This window comes from Anguilla rostrata, chromosome 3, assembly GCF_018555375.3.
Source record: "Anguilla rostrata isolate EN2019 chromosome 3, ASM1855537v3, whole genome shotgun sequence".
NCBI lineage: Eukaryota > Metazoa > Chordata > Actinopteri > Anguilliformes > Anguillidae > Anguilla > Anguilla rostrata.
The window spans coordinates 46,138,534-46,159,854 of NC_057935.1; the positions used below are offsets into that span (position 1 = coordinate 46,138,534).

Consider the following 21,321-nt stretch of genomic DNA (forward strand, 5'->3'; position numbering starts at 1 on the left):
AACATTATTATTATTATTATTATTATTATTATTATTATTATCATCATCATTATTATTTTTATTATTATGTGTCTGTATGCAATTACAAGATGCAGTGGTGCAGTGGCATACTGTAACACAATATGGAAGCCTAGCTGTCTGATATACATACAATTTATTCTCTCTCTGTCTCTTTCTCTCTCAGAACAAGAAGAGTGTGTTAATTGCACAGATGAGTGTCGAGTGCTAGGGCACTCTGACAGGTGCTGGATGCCACAGTTTGCAGCGGGAAATCAGGCAGAAGGCACAGACTATCGCACCAACGTGTTTGTGCCGGCAGGAATGGAGGCGGTGATGGAGACCGAGGCTTATGAGGCGGTAAGCTCCAACGGCAAAAAGACATTCTGCACCTTCGGGAAGGACAGACGGGACCACACCATCCTGGTGGCCAATGTCAAACCTTACCTGAAAGCCAAGCGTGCCCTGAGCCCCTTGCTGCAGGAGGTCCCCTCGCCATCTTGCAGCCCCGCCAAAACGTGCATGGCCTCGTGCACCCCCGGGAACGGGCCGACAGAGTGCTGCGAGGTCGACCCAGGAAGTAGCCATTACGGGCAACCCGATGGACAGTATCTATCGCCTAGTAAACAGCTGAGGGAGCCCCCCTACCTGAGCCCCGACCATGAGCACTCCGGTGAGGTGGGCCCCGGCATGCTGGAGCCATTAGAGCACGGTGGCCGCCATTTCCGCCCGGAGGGTGCAGATGCTGATCGCGTGGTCAGAGATATCGACAAGCTTTTACAGGACTGCAGAGGAAGTGAAGCCACACCTGTCAGGAAGTAAATATAGATATATACATACACACACACACACGCACACACACACACACCTGTGCCAGGTATCAAAAACCTAACAAAAAAGGACAAAGCTTTGTTTTGGACTTGGGGGGCGTTATCAAAAATGTCAAAGCCTGCCTTCTGATGTTGGTATCCTTGACAGGACTGTAAAAAAAAAAAAAATTAAAAAAATGCTGCCTCTGGCTTCTTGTAAGCATCAAGTGCCCACCAGCTCAACTGTCTCACTACGCTCTGTTCTTCACCTAGGCCCCCCATTAATGTGGAGGGTGTGGGAACAGCAATGAATATGAAAGGAACGGTGATTCATTATGACAATCGGAGTACTAATGCAAGCGGTGGCATTCCCGGCCTATTATGTCTGACTGAAAGAAGATAGACATATACCTTCTTTTTTTTTCTTTCTAATTTTGCGATATAGATGTTTGAAGTGCAACAAAAAAAAAAAGAGTTAACTAAAAAAGATGTTTTCTTAGTTAATCTGGGGGAGAAGGAGGAGGAAGAGGACAAGGTAAAGATGTGAAATGTGAAACGTAATTGTTCTTCACCTGCCATTCATAGTTATGTGTGAAAACTGTTGTTCCCTTCTATTTATCTAATGCATAAAACATTCCAGTTGGGTGAAGCAGTCAAACACAGCTTTTTCATTGTGTAAGTCTCATTCTTCATCTTCTCCCCATCTCGTAGTGATATCCACTTGTTCAACCATATCCAATGGCAATCACAATCCTGTATGTTAGGGACATTTCTCAACTACTATGAACATATATATGTAAATATAAAATGTTCAGGTATGAACAAAATTATTTATACATTTTGTAAAAAAAAACTTATATATATAAACTGAAAACGGTATTCAAATGCTGAAGTGCAGTTAGTAGTGAAATAGTTAATTTATAAACTGCTCCAAAATTAAATGAAAAAAGAAATGTCCCTTTGCATTATCACTAAACACTCCATTCAATGTGCAAGTGTATTGACTTTAATGTGTTTACATCAAATTACATATTTGTATTGACTTACTGCAATTTCTGTGCATATGAGCCAAATTGTTAAGTGTACAAAAGCTATATTGTGTATTTTATCAAATTACTATATAGTTGTGTTGCAATATACATGGGCATATATTGTATTTGGCAACTGTTGCCTTAGTCGCTGTCAAACTCTATGAGTTTATTTTTTTTTTCCCTTCTGCCCCTCATCCTGCGGGATTGGGTAGCAATGCTTCAGAGCAGAGTCTCGCTTAATGTTTGGTCAAAACAACTTCAGGCCTCTATTCAGTTTGACCACAATTCACAATTGTCCTTTATTCTTGGGGTCACAAATTTAAGCAAGTGTAACATTTTTGTTGTTGTTGTTTGTTGTATTTTTTATTTATTTTTTGTACACTACCTTTTTGATTTCAGCCACTTGCGATGTGTGTACTATATATCAAGAAAAGTAATGTTAGAACTTCCTTGAATGTGTTGCTCATACTTTAAGGACAATGTGCGTTGCCTTAGATTGAATAGTAGCCTTTTGATATATAAACTGTTCAAAGCTTAATGAGCCAGTTAATGAAAAAGCAACAACCATGTGTGATCATAGGAGTACATTTACAAAGCTGATGTATTGTTCCAAGGCAGCTAAATTTGTAATCAATTTATTTTTAAAGAAAAAAAAAGGACCTGGCATTTATACAACACAGCTGTTTCCCTGTTAAACATGCAACTGCCTTACTTGCGCTGAAGTAAAATATTATTGTGATGTAGTGCTCTTGACAAATGTGAAGCAATGAGAGGCTAACAGGGGAATGTGTTTATTGTAAATAAGGACCAAAAAGGTTCTTTTGAGCAGTTTATGTATTTTCTGTATGTACTGCATTGTTGTGTTCATCAGAATAGCCCTTCACTTAAAGATGTATCTTAAATTAAAATTCCATTTTTTTGTATATTTTCTGTCAGGCACAGATGTAGCAGAAGAATCAGAATTTCAGCTGTATTCCGTTTACATACTTTGATAACCCGGTGAGCTCAAGTTAGCCTTCTCTAAGTGTGATATTAATTATGTTTTGTGTTGTTTTTGTTTCCTTTGCATCAGGAAAAACAGTGACACAACAGCCACATGTGTGGAGATCCGTGTAAGGGAACATGATTTTATATTGGTTAGCATCCATTAATTAAATTTGAACAAGATGATGCCGCGCCATCCTGCATCATTTGAGATCTGGCTTCATCTTGTCCATCTCATACAGTAAGGGAACATGACAAGGCTGGGAGATCTAAAATAAATGACACCTCTATTCCGTGCTTATTTGGCTTGAAGTAGAGGAGTCAAAGATAGATCTTAAACAATGGAGATAAGGATACTGAGAGCATGAAGATGTGCCACATTTTATCTCCATTTTGCTAACCTTTTCCCCTTTTCCTGAATTTTTTGGTGCAACAGATTTATCAGTACACTGCCAGAGATAGGCTTTGGTAAAATCCTGCTTTTGTGTATATTTCTAATTGAGATTTACATAAATCTATGGCTGACATATCTGACATGCTTGACATGTTCCTAAGAATGGTGCAACAACAACAACAACAAATCAAGAAACTGAATACAGTGCTTTTTTAAAAATCTCCAGCTACTCAAAGGCCACCTGAATCCAACAATTACTTATTTTCCCATCGTTGGCCAACCATTACACAGCAAGAACACTATTTAAAAAACACACTGTCTCAAAACACAAATAGTATGATAGCACCATAGTGGCAACCAATCTCAGAGATGAATTATTTTCTGTAGCTTTCGACTTGTTTGTGTGCATTTGTGTGCATTTGTGTGTGTATTATGTATGTGTGTGAGTGTATGTATGTATGTGTGTGTGTGTGTGTGTGTGTGTGTGTGTGTTTGTGAATTCTAAAAACATGCTAAATTGACTTCCCTGAAACTTTGAGCTTTTTTCTTTACTTTTTTTTTGGTACAATTCATTGTTGGCTATGGTCCTGTATTAAAATGTCTTTCCTTGAATTACTTTACAACATAAAAGTACAAGTTTAAATTTATTTTCTGAGACTGCATTCATTATCTTTGAATTGCATTACCTTAATATTAGGAAGACTTAACTGGGGAGACTTCATTTAACTAATAGGTTAAAATGGGAGTTTGGAGTGTGCTGATTTGAAATTAAGTTTTATTTGAGGTCCTGAGTCTGTCAGCCCCCAATGGTTAATAGGACTGCTACCAGGGATTCTGCCCCCATCACCCCATTAAACATCCATGCTAAGCTGGGCAAGTGCTAAAAAGAAAAGACATTGTATGGATTATCTCAATTGCTAATGTCTAATGGCTGTGTTCAATGTGATCTATCTGGAAAAAAAATGAAGACTATGAATTAAAAAAAATGACCAGTATTTTTTGTCTGTTCTATTTTTTTTTTTTTTTTTGTTTTTTTTTCAGTTAGTATGACTTTTTATTAATGACCAATGAAATTACACACAGTGCTCTTATGTATGCAGCTCATGGACCAGGGAAAAAATTATCTTATGTGGCCCATATTTTCTGATTCTCTTATTGCCAATACTTTCACCTCATACAAAAAAAACCTTTACACTTTTCCCCAGTTTTTAAATTAATTCATTTGAATGAACAAAACAAGAGTGCTTGACATTACAGAGATGTATCCTATAATTAGTATTGTGGCACTGCATATGCATATTTCAGCTGAAATGTGTACATTTCTAGCCAGGCTCAAATAGGATTTAATTTCTGCAGTGCACTTGTTTTTTTGTTGTTGTTTTTTTTTCTCTCTCTCTCTTACATATTGTATATTTAAAGGTTGGCTTCAGGCATATAATTCTTAATTCATCCCATTAGTTCAGATTCCCACGACAGAAAAGATAAAAGGTGTTGCTCAGAGGCAAACAAATTCTTGTGCAACAGAAAGGAAAGCAATCTGCCACAATCCTATTCATCGAAACTCAACCAAGATTTCCATGTGAGGGCGATTGCAGCTTTGTTTATCAAAATGGGTGACATTTGAATTTCAGTTCCATTATGATTCAGAGAAATATTCCATTTATTTTTAACAACGGTAGCTGAATATCTAGATCCCTGTTACTCAATTTGCGGCCCTTTAGGTCCAAGAACTGCTGGTTTTCCACCCTCCCTTTACCTGAGAGGCATGTGAATATAGTCTGGCCAATTAGTAGAAGTAATTCAAGAAGTAAAGTTCAGTTAATTACCTGGTGGAAAGAAGACCAGGGCCATATTTGGATTTGAGGTCCAGATTTGAGTATCTATGATCTAGTTTGCTGAGTCAACACTGTCTGTGTATATATATATATATATATATATATACACTCACCGGCCTCTTCATTAGGTGACAGGAGTGGCACCCAATGTGGTCTTCTGCTGCTGTAGCCCATCTCCTTCAAGGTTTGACATGGTGTGCATTCAGAGATGCTCTTCTGCATACCTTGGTTGTAACGAGTGGTTATTTGAGTTACTCTTGCCTTTCTATCAGCTCGAACCAGTCTGACCATTCTCCTCTGACCTCTGCCATCAACAAGGCATTTTTGCCCAGAGAACTGCCGCTCACGGGATATTTTCTCTTTTTCTGACCATTTTCTGTAAACTCTAGAGATGGTTGTGCATGAAAATCCCAGTAGATCAGCAGTTACTGAAATACTCAAACCAGCCCGTCTGGCACCAACAACCATGCCATGTTCAAAGTCATTTAAATCACCTTTCTTCCCCATTCTGATGCTTGGTTTGAACTTCAGCAGATCATCTTGACCATGTCTACATGCCTAAATGTATTGAGTTGCTGCCACGTGATTGGCTGATTAGATATTTGCGTTAATGGGTGCAGTTTACAGTTGAACAGGTGTACCTAATGAAGTGGCCGGTGAGTGTGTATATTGCTGATTACAAGCTGTATTTGCTCCAACAATTAAGGAAGAACTCAAAAGTATTAAAAGAGCTGAAAAATCCATTCTTGCAAAGCAAGTAGCCACAAGTAATGTCAATGATAAATATATATATATATATATATATTTTAGTGAACTGATGCAATGTCTAGTTATTTAGAGGTAACAACAAAAAGGCATACCCTATTAAATATTAAATGCTATAAGAAATTAATATTTATTTCCCTGAATCTATTTACTTGGCACTCCAAGAGTGCACATTCACATTTTCGCAATATTCAACATAGAAAAATTATCCATTTAGGTCCATTCGTGCACACGACTCACATTTAGTCTATAATGAATTTATTTGTATACATGTTTTTTATCATTTTATTATTATTCACAAACTTATTTTCCAAGTTAATTTGAGAGATTGCACTCAGAAAACAATATTAAATAAATAAATAAATAGACTAAAGCTTGTATTTGTGAGTTAAGGCAATTATTTGGGGATCAACTCTCAATTCTGCTCAACTCATTTTTGAATTGTTTCAATAGCTCCCGAGCAGTTATTGAACTGTTTTATGTGACCAAATTATAGAAAAATGTACACATTGGTCAAATTGTGCCAGAAAGTTGTCAGAACTGTGAGGAAAATCAAAGACAAAAGGAAGCAGGGGAATGTTCTGGGAAAAAAAGGCTTTTGTGTTTTCCGCTATTTTATTTCAAGAGATGCTTAAATTAGCTGGAAAGCAGACAGCATGGGGCATGATATGATGAAAATGTAATCAAATTAATTTAACACCAAATAGGCAGTTGGGGTAATTTAATGTGAATGAACAATGATTTAAAGTGAGTAGGCTAATGCTAATTTCCATGGTGTTATTTAATTTTCACAATATTGATCCATTTCAGTATACCAGAGAGACACTTACTATAAAATCTACTGAGAATAGTTTACATTTCCATAACAATACATTACTATTAGAGGATTGTATAAAACGGCCATTATTTATTTATTTGTTAGGTATTTAATTGGCTTTATTATTGCTTTATGTATATAACAGAAGTAGTATTTGCACTTGGAAAACACAGTTACATTTTCATCGCAAGTGTATAATTAGCCTCACATGCCGGGATAAAGTTATACCATGGTGAGAAAAACAGATGTGTTCCATAAAAATATCATGTGTTTCGGGAAATGATCAGAACAAAGTTAGTTTCCCGAAACTCATGATATTTTTATGGACCACATCTGTTTTTCTCACCATGATATAACTTTATCCCGGAAAGCTTCCTTATCAATGCCTATTCTTCCACATGGCGGAGGTGCTTAATGATGTTTCTTGAAGCATCAAGATTTACTGGCATGACCTAAAAAAGATCAGATTGAACATATTGGATCACATCGTGCATGCCTGATTTACTGGATCAAATTATATGGCTTGCAAGCGATTTATATGTGGAATAATTGAATGATCAGTGAGATATATCCACATTCTATGGCTGCCTTCACTTCTCTCCCTTGTTATTCCACAGTCATTAATAAAATATTACTCCAAACGTGTGACATACCATTGGAGAGCTAGGAAAATAGCAAGATACACATGCACACACACACACACACACACACAGACACATAGGTAATGAGCTATATTTTATGCTGAGAAAATTTGTGGAAAAATAATATTATTTTGTACAAATAACTCAGAGAAAATAGTTTAACAAGCACTATTTATTTTCCAAAAAGAGGTGTCACAATTATATACACCCCTGTTTACTTGCAGCCTTTGCAAGAACAACAGTATGGAGTCATCATCTATGGTTTTTGGGATATGTGGCCATATTGAGGATATTGTGTTGACAATTCCTCTATACATAGCCTTCATTTATTTTGATCTATGCTTATGGACTGTGCTATTCAGTGGCACATGTTTTATCTGATTTAAGGGTGAGGATGGAGTTGGCCATTTTAAGACAGTAATTTAGTGTTCAGTTAAGCATTTTTTTGTTGATGTTGAGGTATACCTTCTTGAGGTATGAAATCTTTTCTGTTAATTTGTGAGGGAATTCATCCACACTAGTGTCATTGTGACTTCTTTATGTATATGACAATACAGTGTTTTTGAAAATCTATGTAATATTGTGAAAGACATTATTGCGATACTGAACTTTATCGATATATTTCTTGCACCCCTACTGCTCTAGAAAGTACAAGGAATCCAAAATCACAAAGTGTGATATTATAGGCTTTTACTTCTTATAAAAAGCTATCAATTCAAATAGATATTTAGAAGGACTATATTTTATCAACCCCCCACCATGAAATAACGCTAGTGGTTTGGACCACTGTCTTGCTGAAAGATCAATTTGAATTCTCAAGCAAGTTCTAGCTTCCAGAAGATTCTCAGGTGGCGTACTGCAGTTGTACCCTTGAGCAAGGCACTTAATTAGATTTTCTTTAATAAATATCCTGCTGTATAGAAGAAAGGCCAAAGATCCCCTCAATAGATACAAATTAAACAGGCTGTAAGTAAAGAATATAAGCTTTGTTGCTCTGGATAAGGGCATTTACTAAATGTGTAGTTTGTATGTGTGTGTATACATGTGTGTTCAAGGAATCGGCAACTGCAAAACAGCAAGCCCGGGGGGTTGGGGGATGGGATTGCGGTCTGAGGGAGTGATGTGGGATTGTGGTGTGTGTGTGTGTGTGTGTGTGGGTGCATAAAAACATGTGCGCGGTGCGCCTCTTTTAAGTAAGGCATGAGCGCATCTTTCAGAAATAAATCCTGTTATTGACTAGCCTATTTGTTGGCATCCGTGCTGATATTGTGGCAGTGTGTCACAGATCAGTCTATGTAGGGGAAACATTGGTACTTGGAGTTAATGATAGAAGAACAGTCATCATCATTTGGATTAATGTACTTTTGAGTTAAAAAATTCCACTATAAAAAAAATTAAAAAAAACTTTATTACCCGAAATTGCATCCATTTCTCCATACGCATATATCAATGATGGGTAAACTCCTCTGACAAACAGTTAAAATGCTGCTGATGCTCAGCTCCATAATGTTTTGGATAAACATTTTTTTTCTTGATTTGGCTCAATACTCCACAAATTTTGATTTGTAATCAATACAGTTAAATTCAGATTCTCAGATGTCTGATTTAGAGCAAATCAGTGATTGTACTATGCCTTTAAGGTTTACAGCATGTTTTATGTTTTGTAAGCATGGAAATGGATGCCACGGTAAAGTGTAATAACTTTATCCCCGGTCCAGTCCTGAACATAATATTTAGGGAACGGCAGAATGGCAGATTTCAGTTTATCCCCACCTATGCCATTTCTCCCTGTTCCTGGTGAGCCTGCCAGGAACTCTTTTACTCCTACTCTTTTAATCTCTATCTTTGCCATCGGGTAAAGAGAATTTGCCGGATGTTAGGAAGAGTGCCCTTTTGCAACATAAGGGACAGTGTATCTTTGCAGCTCTGACACCAACAACAAACTTGTTCACAGCAGCTGCTGAAGTCCTCTGAAGCTAGCTCTGGTCGAAGGTCCGATGAGTCCGTTGCACAATTTCTCTCTGAATTATGGGAGCTGGTTCAGCACTGCAACTTTGGGAATTTACAAGACAAACTTATTCTTTATCAACTTGTTGAGAAAACAGCTGTGCACAGCTGAGAGAGAGGCTATTGTTGGAACGGATATTTTGAATTTGGATTGCGCGTTAGTTATCGGCAAGCAGATGGAATGTGCATTGGCAAAGTCATAAAAGTTTGTGTGCACATCCATGGCTCAGCAGAGCATGATGTCATCAGCAGCTGTTCAAAAAGTCACTGAGGGAGAGGATGCATATGTAACAATGAGAGCTAACCTGTGCAAAGAGTGACTGGAAAGGTGCTGTGCAAACTGTGGTTCCATCAAAAATGAAACCAAAGTCCTATCATGCCCAGCACTGCGTAAGCACTGCAAAAACTGTGACAAAATTAATCCTTTTTCTCTCTGGTGCCACTCCCCTCCAATACAACCACCGAGTGCCAGGAGCTCATCTGCCATGCATATAAACTCTGTAAGCACCAATGTAACATGGATTTGGATGGCACACCCATTTACTTAATAGTACATACAGGGGCGAAAGATTCACTCCTGAATAAGGTCACATATTTTATGGCTGTGCCCCTATCTGCATCTTGGGAAGGGTGTGCCCCCGTGCATGATTTTTCACTGCCATGAAAGGGGCCAGCTTAATGGAACAGGACGTGTTCCATGCACTAGGATTTACACTGACTGATGCCGCTGGCTTGCATGCCCTATAGGTCTCTGCCGTGCCGCAGCACTACTCTGAACTGTTTGAAGGATTGGGCTGAATCTCTGGCTTTGTGCACCAGCCCACAGCTGGCCCAACAGTTGGACCAGTTATCCAGGCTCTACGTTGACTCCCACAGACCCTTCGTGATGAAGTAGAAGAGGAGTTACGCTGCTTAGTGAAACAATGCTTCATGTTGGTTGTCCAATTTGGTGGTAGCCCGCAGGAGGACAGGACTTTGCCTGAAGCTCAACAACGTCAACAAAGCCATCATCCCCGATAAGTATCCCCTCCCCACTGTGGAAGAGCTGAGTACTCACTTCCATGGGTCCAAATTCTTAAGAAAGATAGATCTGCGCTAAGGATACTTACAGGTTCCCCTCACTCCTGAGAGTAGAGGACTTGCAACCTTTATCTCTCATGTGGGGGTCTGCAAGTGCAAGCACTTTATTTTCAGGATATCATCTGTCCCAAGCTGTTTTCACAAAATAATGTCCCTCATCTTAACAGGCATCCTTTTGGTCACCATTTATCTTGATGATGTGGTTGTCCATGGTGCCATGACAGCCCAGCACATCAGATGCCTGGACTAAGGGCTTCATGCAGCACAATGTCACCCTGAACAGGGAAATGTGTGGGGTTGAAGACATGGGGTTATTAGGCTTTAGATTGTCCGGTAACAGCATTACCCCCATTCTGTCTCATGTAGAGATTCTTCTCTCCCTGCCAGAACCTCAGTCCCAAGGCCCAGCTGTCCTCTTTCCTGGGAATACTCACCTATTACCTCTGATTTATTTCATTATGGAGCTCATTATTTAAAGAAGCTGGTCAAATCAACTAATTGTTGTCTAGCCACAGACTAGCAAACAACTGGTTATGTTTTGCATGTGTCTTTTTAATTATTTTTTTGTTAACAAACTAGTCGGAGCTGTTAAAAAAGCTTTAAGTAGTGTCAAAGCAGAACATTACACTAAATAGCACGTCTAAGGAATGCAGTAGCAAAGCAAGGTTCAGACCAACCAAAGAAACCTCCTCGCAAGGGGAGATGGGGCAATTCACATTCTGCTGTATTGTACAATACCCAGTGCCTTTAATCCCTGTTCCAGATTTCATGACCTGGAGATGGACATTAACCAAATATTTCTGTGCTGGCACAGCTCATGGGGTTATTCTACTATAAGTCTTTATCTCATCCCACTTTAATCACAGAACATAGCAAAAGCATTTGTTGGATTGCGAGTAGAGAACTGAAAATACAGGAAGCATACTGTAAGATTGAACACATAAGAGATGAACACCAAACAGTGGTTCTGCAAACACACAGCACAGCCGGAACAATAAACAGCCAACATGCCAAAACATTCTGAGAAACTGAAGTGAAATTGACAGCACATTACAACCCCAATGCACTCCAAAAGAAAGTGTTTCTTTCCTCAAGCAAACAAATTTCTTGAGGCTGTTAGGGTTTTTCACCTCAAGCATGTCTACACACTTGACTTGGCAAAGCTCCCTGTGGACTCAGTGGCACTGTGGGAGTTCTGGGACAGAAGCAAGAAAATCTTTCCAAATACTGTGCAGAAAGCAAAATGATACTTCTCCATTCGAACCGACTCTGTGATGTGTAAAGATGCATTTAGACTAGGCATGATCAAGCAAGCACAGAGGATTCTGTTCAAAAACTGACCATGATTCAATTCAGTCACAAAGTTGAAACCTTACATATCCATTTAATTTAAGTTCATCTGCATTATATTACTCTGACAAAAAAGTATACATTTCAGTAAACATTGTCCTGAATCATGTATGTGGCATGGTAAGCGCTGTTCACTTTTAAACCAAGTTCTATCCAGACATATGGTGTATATATATAAATAAGGATCAGCATTACTTCTCAACTTAAGAATTTAGACATGTAACCAGTGAGTCAAATGTGGCGATCTATCAGATTTTAGTACAGGCGTATATGGAAATAAAGGGATGAGCAAACATGGCTAAATGAGTCATTTAAATGAATTTCTTGCACTTACTTCACCACATGTTCAGTATCCTGGTTTGCTTCATCATTGTTTCTCTGAGGTTCAGATCATTGCCACTGGATCCCTTTGAAAATACTGCCAGGTTCGAGATTTTCTATGGCTATCAGATGGTCAGCTCCTGTTTATATCCCATGCACTCTGTTTCATTACTTTTGGTGGTTATGTTTAATAACAGTTTCCAGGGCTACAAAACAGATTATGATTACTAATATTCAAAAGGCACAAGTACTAAACATCCATTGCCATCGGCATTGTGAAGCCATGACTGGTAAGCTGAAAACAGACAGGGTGAAAAACTTCATTCTGAACTGATCATTGGTCTCAACCTGTTTTCATTCATTTTTGAATTATAAACAAGTGTGCCAATGATCTGAATAATGTTCGGGGGATGAAATGACAGATTCAATTAGCAAAAGCTGTTTTAATCACTAAGTAAGAATACTGCATTAAAAAAAAATACTGCTAGCCTATTGCATTCGATTTCAGCACAATCACAGTCACAATGAAGGCTAATAAAACCAGTTTTTTCAAGAATTCAAAAGCTGCGCATTGCAGATTCTCTGAGTGTGAGTGAGGAGAACAAATAGTCCAACTATCCACTACTTTAAATAATGTTAATAAATGTGCACACTTTTGTGATGCAAATAAAAAGAAATGCATTACTTGTCTAATAGCCTAATTGACTACAACTGGCTATATTTGATAGTATTAAATATTTTGTGAATTAATCTTTAGCCGGACACCCACCACATGTGTAGCGGTTGCGAGTGCACAACGCACATACTACACGCATAAGTGAAGCGTAGTTGAAGTACTGTTATTACAACGGCAGCGGGCAATGTCCTCGACACCAGCCGCGAACAGGGCACAAACCGTGTGCGACACAAGCGAACTGAAGCATAGTTTTTCGCTTCTGTTCTATTTTTCGGCTTGCCGCGCGTCATGATGACCTGTTTATACACAGAAATATGCACTAAAATGCTAGGTATACATGCTCTGATTTATATTTCATCCTTATATTACTGGGGGTGTGTCCCTAGTTCCCTCTTGCAGTAGTGGAGAACAAGATAAAACCAGATAAACACCAGACATTTTATAAGCAGCTAAAAAATACAAGCCGTTTCGTTTTTGTATTGTCCTTGCAGAAAAATAAATTAAAACTGGAACCTGGGAAAAAGGCAAACTTAGTTTCTTATCTTATTTTGCGGAGGCGGTGGGGTAAATTCGAAAATACACCACAGAAAGACGCAGCCTATTGAATGATGTAGGAGTGAATGCACTGAGCAGTGGTTTGTTAGCTCAAAGTGTTGGAAGGTAGTTTTTAACCAACCATTGCTCAGCCTATTTGACTTCTCTGATGTCTTCATTCGCCGTGCTTTCAAAAGGGGTTTGTTAATAAAAATAAGATTATCCACAGAGCTTTAAATAATCAGATTATTTAGTGGTCTTGCCGATGTTTCAAGTTTAAACTGTTACGCTATCTTTTTAATGATTAGCTGATTTTAGTAAATCTGATTATTTAAATGTATTGATGTTAATAACAAGACGACACGGGAATTCCCAATGGTTGATTACGATTATTCTTTATTATTATGATCATTACATATTCTTCATAAAGTTGGCACGCTTGTTAACCAAGCAAATAAATTAATACAGTTTGAGATTGATTATTATGTAGGCTACGTTGCGATTTAAGCTCATGGTAATTATTTAAAGTGTTTACTTCCTCACGTATTTACATGAGTTAACAAAATATTACCAAATTAACAAACCGAAAAAGGTCTCTCATCAAGTATTCACTTACCCATAATCAACAGTCATGAACAAAAGTGAGATACACGATGCAATCCCACTTCAGACTGCGAGAGCTACTAGGAATATAGAGCTTTAACCAAGCCTTTGTGCGACACAAACGGAACCCGTGTAGACACACGACGCCTCGCGCTGCTTCGCCTTGCTGCTTATGCGCTGCTTACGCTACGCGTGCGGTGGGTGCCCGGCTTTTGTATTGATAATTAAGGGAAATCATTAAAAACACGCAGAGATAAATAATCAGTTGAAGGGGAAACATTTTGCCTGTCAATTTTCTTCTCGACAGCTATCACTGGTATTGTCTGTTGTTTCAACCAGACATTCATAATAGACATTTAATACATTTGGAATGTGTCCACGTCAATGAGAGTACAGAACGAAAGAGACAAGACTTTTAACATTAGAGACATAGTGCTGACAATCAGGCAAGTCTATAAAGTCTGTGCTGGTATTTCAGATACAAACAGACAGTGGCCAACTCCAGAATTATATTACTATTAGAGCCTGTGTTGACTATGCTATGACTCAGTTATACCAGACATATGTGGGGTTGTTATGTTTTTGGAGATATTAAAGGTTGTTTAATCAGTGTGTTGAAGTGTTCTTTATTCAGAAATATGTGGATTACAGAGAATGAGGATCTTGGAGACAGACTGCTCTGATTCAGCTCAGCAGCTGTTGCATGAAAAGTTCAATAAGGACTATAGCTTTCTATTGAGTAAACATATGGAATTCATCACATGAATCACAGGCAATTGCCATTGGCAATGCTGAATGACATTTCCTGATCAATTCATAAATATCAGATTTCTACACTCTGTAGTCCATATCCATACTCAGTAAGAGGTCTTTGATGAACTGGCCTTATTGACTTATCTATATTCCTCTTTTCCCCTTTGATATATTTTGATATTTTTCACTAATGGTGAAATCTAGCCTGCTTACTACTTACTAAAGTTAACACGTTTCAGTGAGAGAAAAAAAAGATCCTGGCTGGAAGAATAAAGAAATATGAGGAAGGAATGAGAAAGACCTTTTATGATGTTTGTGTAAGTATTTTATTCAAAAGGACAACATGCATCTGAGTCCCCAAAGTAAAATGTTAAATCAAATCCAACACAGGGTTATATCAGAACAATCAAAACAAATGTTATTTTATTCTATTTTCAGAAACGTCATTTTGGTTTATTCTCTACTTGGGCCTCGTGTGAATCTCAGCACTTGGTTCTATAACAAGCTAGCCCGGGTCAGAAAAGCAAAGTCACAAAATCATAGAAAGTTGCACACATCCAAAAAGTTGCTTTGCAGGTGCTGAATCAAGGACATCACATGCCTCGTTTTTCTTCTTAGGAGCATTTGCCAATCAAGGAACAAACTTTGATTCGCATAAACAACTAGTTCAGATCATGTCAGGGAGCCTGTGGAATCTCACTCCTTCCGCCCAGCATTTTGCAGCACTTGAAAGTAGCTCCCCAGCAACCAATGCCTCCAGGTCTTCACCAGCCAGCAGAGAAAATTGTCTTTCTCTTTGGGAGCCCCATCTGCCTCCACCTGATAGTTTTGATAGCCGAACCAGCCAATGTCAAGGTTTTTTTTAACCCAGTGCTCTTGAACTTTTGAACTCCAGCCTTCTAGTTTTCTAATGTACCACTCCGAAATACCTTTTATCATCTCAATACTCTTGATGAAAGCCCTTGCCTGGTCGACTGCTGTTTGGTAACAATGCTGGCAGTGGAGTGTGGAGGGAACACATTTTTTTATCAGCCATAAAATATTAACTAGTTACGCATGACCTACCTACAGATTTGAATCAGCTGATCACTTTGGCTATCTGAGTTGAAGGTAATCTTAGAAAGCTTAAGCTGCAGCACCGGTCCATCATGGGGTTCCATCGCACAGCACATGTGGATCATTCACCAGTGGCTAGGAGCTCCAAGGCTTCTGATCCTACTGCTCTAGCCCCTTTCCCCTTCTCCTCCTAGTCCAGAGGTCTGCAACCCTGGTCTCGGAGAGCCACAAGCTCTGCTGCCTTTTGTTTTGACCTCAAAATCAGCACCCAATTCAGACCAAAGTAACCAGGTGAAATGAGTTAATTAAAGCAGTTGATCACATTATTGACTCAATAGGTGCAGAGTAACAACCAGCAGAGATAATAAAGACCAGAGGAACCAATGTAGCTAGGGACTACCAGAATTTCCCGAGCTGAGTGAGAGCGCCATTTAAAGGAGCGTTGTTGCATTTATTGTGGAATCCCTGGTTACTTTTGTAACACCTGACCTGAATTGTTGGGAAAACATGTTCGTCAGTGAGTGGGAGATTCCTGATAAGCCAGATCACTTCTTCCACCACCTCTGTTTCCTAAACTCAACTTCTGGCTATTATTTGTAGGTACTCACTTATTGTTACCATGGATCCATTCATTGAATTTGAGGCAATGGGGAACTTTCTAGATCGGGGGTAAGCGCTCTACCAGGGCTTTCCTCTTATCACCCTATCTGAACCTTTATAGGTGACAACCCTTGATGGCAACCACATCGGTTCCGAAAAGTATTACGCGGCTCATCTCTCCCATTCATTTGCAGATCGGTGACTCCGGTACATCTGGTAGGCACTCTGATCTCCCATTGGTGCTGGGCCATGCCTGGCTCAGATAATTATCCCCACATTAATTGAGCTACTGGCAATGTTGTATGAGTAAGGGAATGAGTGGGGAATTGACTGCTTTAAAAACGGTCTATCTTGACTCTTTCCTGTCTTCTAGTTCCTCTGTGCCTGATCCTGTATCTCATGTCAGAGGGTGAGGGGGGTGTGGACCTGCCACTACTGCCTTCTGGAAATTGGGACCTCTGCCAGGTTTTCAGCAAACAGTGTCACCATGGGTTTACTCTCCATTTGACTATGGTATTGACTTATTGGCAGGCATTACGCCTCCTAGAGGGCTTATCTTCTCCCTTTATGCCCGAGACAAAAGCAATGAATGAGTACATCAGAGACTCTCTGGTGGCTGGGGGGGGGGGGGACTCTAAGCCCATGTATTGATTATAGGGGCTTAAATAAAATCATAGTGAAAGACTCATGAACTTAGCTTTTGAGGCACTCCAAGGGACGACTGTTTTTACCAAGTTGAATCCCGTACAGCACTCATCACTGTGTACACATCCACGGAGGTAATGAGTGGAAAGGCGCGTTTAATTAACCAACCCCACACTATGGATGCCTGGTCATACACTACAATGTTTCTCTCTCTAATAAATAATCTAAACACTAGAAATCTGACAATTGTACTCAATATGACTAAATGTATCTAGACACCCCTGGTTCGGGGACTGTTTTTCATGGTTTGGGCTAGGTCCCCTAGTTCCAGTGAAGGCAAATATTAATGCTACAGCATACAATCACATTATAGACAATTCCGTAGTTCCCCAACTGGGGAAGGCCCAGGCACACAGCAAGGTCCATATAAAATGGTTTTGCCAAGAAAGGTGTGGAAGAACTTGACTGGCCTGCACAGAGCCCTGGCCTCAACCCCATCCAACACCTTTGGAATCAATTGCAAAGCCAACTGTGAGCTAGGCCTTGTCACCCAATCAGTGCCCATCTTTACTAATGCTCTTCTGGCCGAATGGAAGCAAATCCCTGCCACAATGCTTCAACATCTAGTATAAAGCCTTCCATGAAGAGTGGTTATTATGGCAGCAAAGGGAGGACCAACTCCATATTAATGCCCATGATTTTTGGATGAGATGTTGAATGTCAGGTGTCCACATACTTTTGGCCATGTAGTGCATTTATGTGTGGATATGTTTAACAATTTTGTAGAAACAGCTGTTTTGTGTTGAGTCCGCCACGTGTGTGTGTGTGCACTTTAAGCTCTTTTAGTTTCAACTTCCTTTCATTTGTACACGTTTCTTTGATTTATAGCCATTTAAGTATTTATAGGTCCTGCACAATGAGACATATTAGAAAAATCCACATAGAATGGCCTTATTTCTTTTAATTATCTATGGTTATTGCTTTACTAGTATAGTCCACATTTAGTCCACATTTTCAGGCTGAGCTGTCATGTTGCTCTTCTGGACAAAAGGAGCCTATCCTCACATGTGATTAAGTGTTTTGAAATCAATAGTTTGACTCTCATACAGTCTTTTACAAATATATTTAACTCTATTATCAAGATAGTACTACACTTAAAAATGTATTGACATAGGCTAGACAAATAATTTACAGTGAGGCAATGCTAAATATTTTTAAACACATGGCTATGAAATATTCGCTTCATTGTGTACCATCAGATACTTATCAAACCTTTTAGTTAGGGATACATTTACTGTATTAAATGATACTTCTTACAGTAAAAAAAAAATAATAATAATGCTGTATTTTCAGTCCTAGATGGTAATCATTTTGCCTTTGAACCATCACTTTCTCTGGGCAATAGCTGAGACATAAGTGGCAAATATAAATCTGTTATCAGGAAGCAGTCCTACAGTATGCCCCTAGACAACATAATAGACTAAAGCTGAAAAAATAGAAGAGTAGAACATGATCCCATATGTTAATAAGCATGATGGCCATGTCAGCAGCTTGGTATAAAACCAAACTCATTCACTGCATTTGTTTATTTTTTTATTTAATCATTTATCGAGATGTATTTTAAAGGTCACAGTTGAATTTAAGCCATTGCATTGCATCTTTGAATTTCATAATATACATTAAACAATGGTTACATCTGTTAATAGGAACGCAATCTCAATAAACATCACAATTTATTATTATGAAATACACCATATGTTAGCAAAGAATGTCTCCCAAATGATGAGGAAAGGATTACAAAACAAGGGTAACCACCCTGTAAGTACCAAACAAAAAATTGCATAAGTACACATATATTCTAATATGATATATTCTTAAATATCCAAGTAACCTTTCATTTTTCCTTATACAGTACCAGAATATTTGTATCAGTCTGTCACAGTTGGAGCCAAGATTCAAAAGGAGATTCTGAACTCAACATCTGTTGTAATGGCCAAACCATCTGTTCTGAAAAACCACTGAATTGTATACAAGTTTCAAAGATTCACCAGATGTTTTTTGTTGCCGGTCACAGGAAGCATGCTTCTTAAAATCCTTGGGGATTGTAGATGTGTCTTACTCAGTTAGTGCATTGTCCTTCCTTCCATTTCAGTAAAAGCAAGAAATAACTCAAGATAAACAACAGATAACTTTGCCATGTGGACTCCCCTAGAAGTAAGAGATGTTCTTTTACTCATCACTTGCTTAAAGCTATTGCTATAGCTAAAACTATAACATTTGTCTATTCTCCCAGTGATTACCAAAGGCCTGTAGCAGACAAAAAAGCAGGCATTGTGGTGTTTTTTGTGGTTGAAGGGTAAAACTTTGTGGTTCTGGTTGAAATTTTTGTTTCACATTTCTGTCTTGTGTGATGCAATGAAAATGAAGCAAGCATGGTAGAGGTAAATTTCAGAATTGTATAATTTGTTAAAGAAATTGTGTAAACATAGGCATTGCACCTGAAACACAAATGTCTTATTGTGATAATGGTTGGTTACTAGTTCTTAAATTCATTGTAGTCATGTTTTACTAAGAAGAACTGAGTTTGTTCTGCCTCACATAGCAATATTTGAATTAAAGTTTGAAGTGACAATTGGGATGCAGTAGGACCTATCTGGTTTCTCTGGGGTAACAGAGCTGCATATTAAATTTAACTGTAAACCCAGCTGTACATGTTTTGACTGTGAATTAATGTAAACTAAAATTGTATCATTTTGAATGCGGAGTTTTTCCCTTTGGATTTAGTCACTTTTCTTCATCATCCTCCAGCCATCCATTATCTATCCCAGCGTGCATTGGGCAAAAGGCAAGAATACATCCAGTAGAGGCCGCCAATCTATCGCTGGGCACACAAACCCATACCTAAGGGCAATTTAGAGATTCCAATTAGCTTACCTGCATGTCTTTGGACTTTGGGAGGAAACCGGAGTACCCGGAGGAAACCCACGCAGACATGAGGAGAACATGCAAACACAAAAATGCCCCAAGCCAAGATTCGAACCCTTTACCTTCTTGCTGTGAAGCAACAGTGCTACCCACTGCACCACCATGCCACCCCTTTCCTTCATCATAATACATGCAAATGTTACATCTTGAAGTCACCCACAATCCAAACCTTCTGATTATTTCATATCTTGGATGAAAGACATATTCACCGTCTATTCATCAAAGTGACACGAGAGCGGCACGCTTTCCTTCATTCTCACTCAATCATCCTGACAGAGCTGCATTAATGACCATCACCATGAATTTCAAATACAAACGTCTTTTCAGTGCCTTCGTATCACACATCAGTGGTCTTTAGAATGAACTTTTCAGTGTTTATTTAAAATTCTTTATTAACAGTGACCTGGATGTGGTCTAAATCTTTTTCAATTTACAATTTTGTATTAACCTAATTATAAAGATAAAGCCCATTTATACTTGTTTCTCAAAGTAAATTTTTTTGGCATTATAAAATCTAAGATAATTCTGCTAATTCTGCTCTGAAAAGGTACTAGATCATAAAAACATAGTTGTGCATTGTCTATTATAATCATGGTGTTGTCATATTCATTGACTGTCGGTTAGATGAAAAAAAAACCCTTCTTATTTTCCACATTCTATTTAAATGAAATGAATTTATATTACCTGCCTGGTAAGATAAATCATTTTAGTTCAATGACACTGTCAGCTTCTTCATGTTCAAACAGAAAACATTGTGAGGACTATATAGTTAAATATAAATGCTATTATGCATACTCTCCAATAAGATAAAGTACACATCGGTATATAAACAAATTATGAAGATATGACAGACATCTAGTTATGCAGCATAATAACTGAGATATGTATTCTTTACAGTTTTTTAATCTTCAGTTCTGGGTGTGTCACATAGCAGCATGCACATGCATGAGAAGATTCTCTTTCTATTTTATGGTGCCAGCGTTCTACTGACAATGGTTCCTTATTTTGTAATGTGGGGTTGCAGCTTGGGGGTCCTCAACTTCTATGAATTTTGTAAATCCACAGACAACATGAATTACCGTAAAGTTGTTGTTTTTATCACAGCAAAGATCCAGAAAACAACATCCACAGTAATTTTTATTACATGCTCGGAGAAGCATCAATAGAATGTCCATTGTTTTCTTAGCAATTCTCCTGAGGAATTATCATTGTCAACATTACATACACACCAAAAGTATTGTGCACAAATGCATGTTATTTTTTCCAGTTTAGACAGACTCTCATGAACAAGAGGAGTCTACCTACAAGGTTCTTTGACGAGGGACCATATAGCCAATGGGACCCACTGTGCACCAGCAGTGACCCAAGCTGGGCAGTATAAGTTCTGCCCAGTACACAGTAAGCGAGTGGTGAGATATTATAATGAAAAGCATTTTTT

At 38.5% G+C, this 21,321-nt stretch overlaps 1 protein-coding gene across 2 annotated transcripts in view; it reads left to right on the top strand.

Annotated features, from left to right (window-relative positions):
* LOC135250997 (protocadherin-17-like) overlaps window positions 1-3,704 on the top strand; it is a 69,641-nt gene extending 65,937 nt beyond the window's left edge. For both annotated transcript variants that reach the window (XM_064327912.1, XM_064327913.1), the window contains exon 5: window positions 185-3,704. In XM_064327912.1, coding sequence (XP_064183982.1) covers window positions 185-819 — 635 coding nt within the window. In that variant the 3' untranslated portion in view covers window positions 820-3,704. The remainder of the gene's footprint in view (window positions 1-184) is intronic.
* The last annotated feature ends 17,617 nt before the right edge of the window (window positions 3,705-21,321 follow it).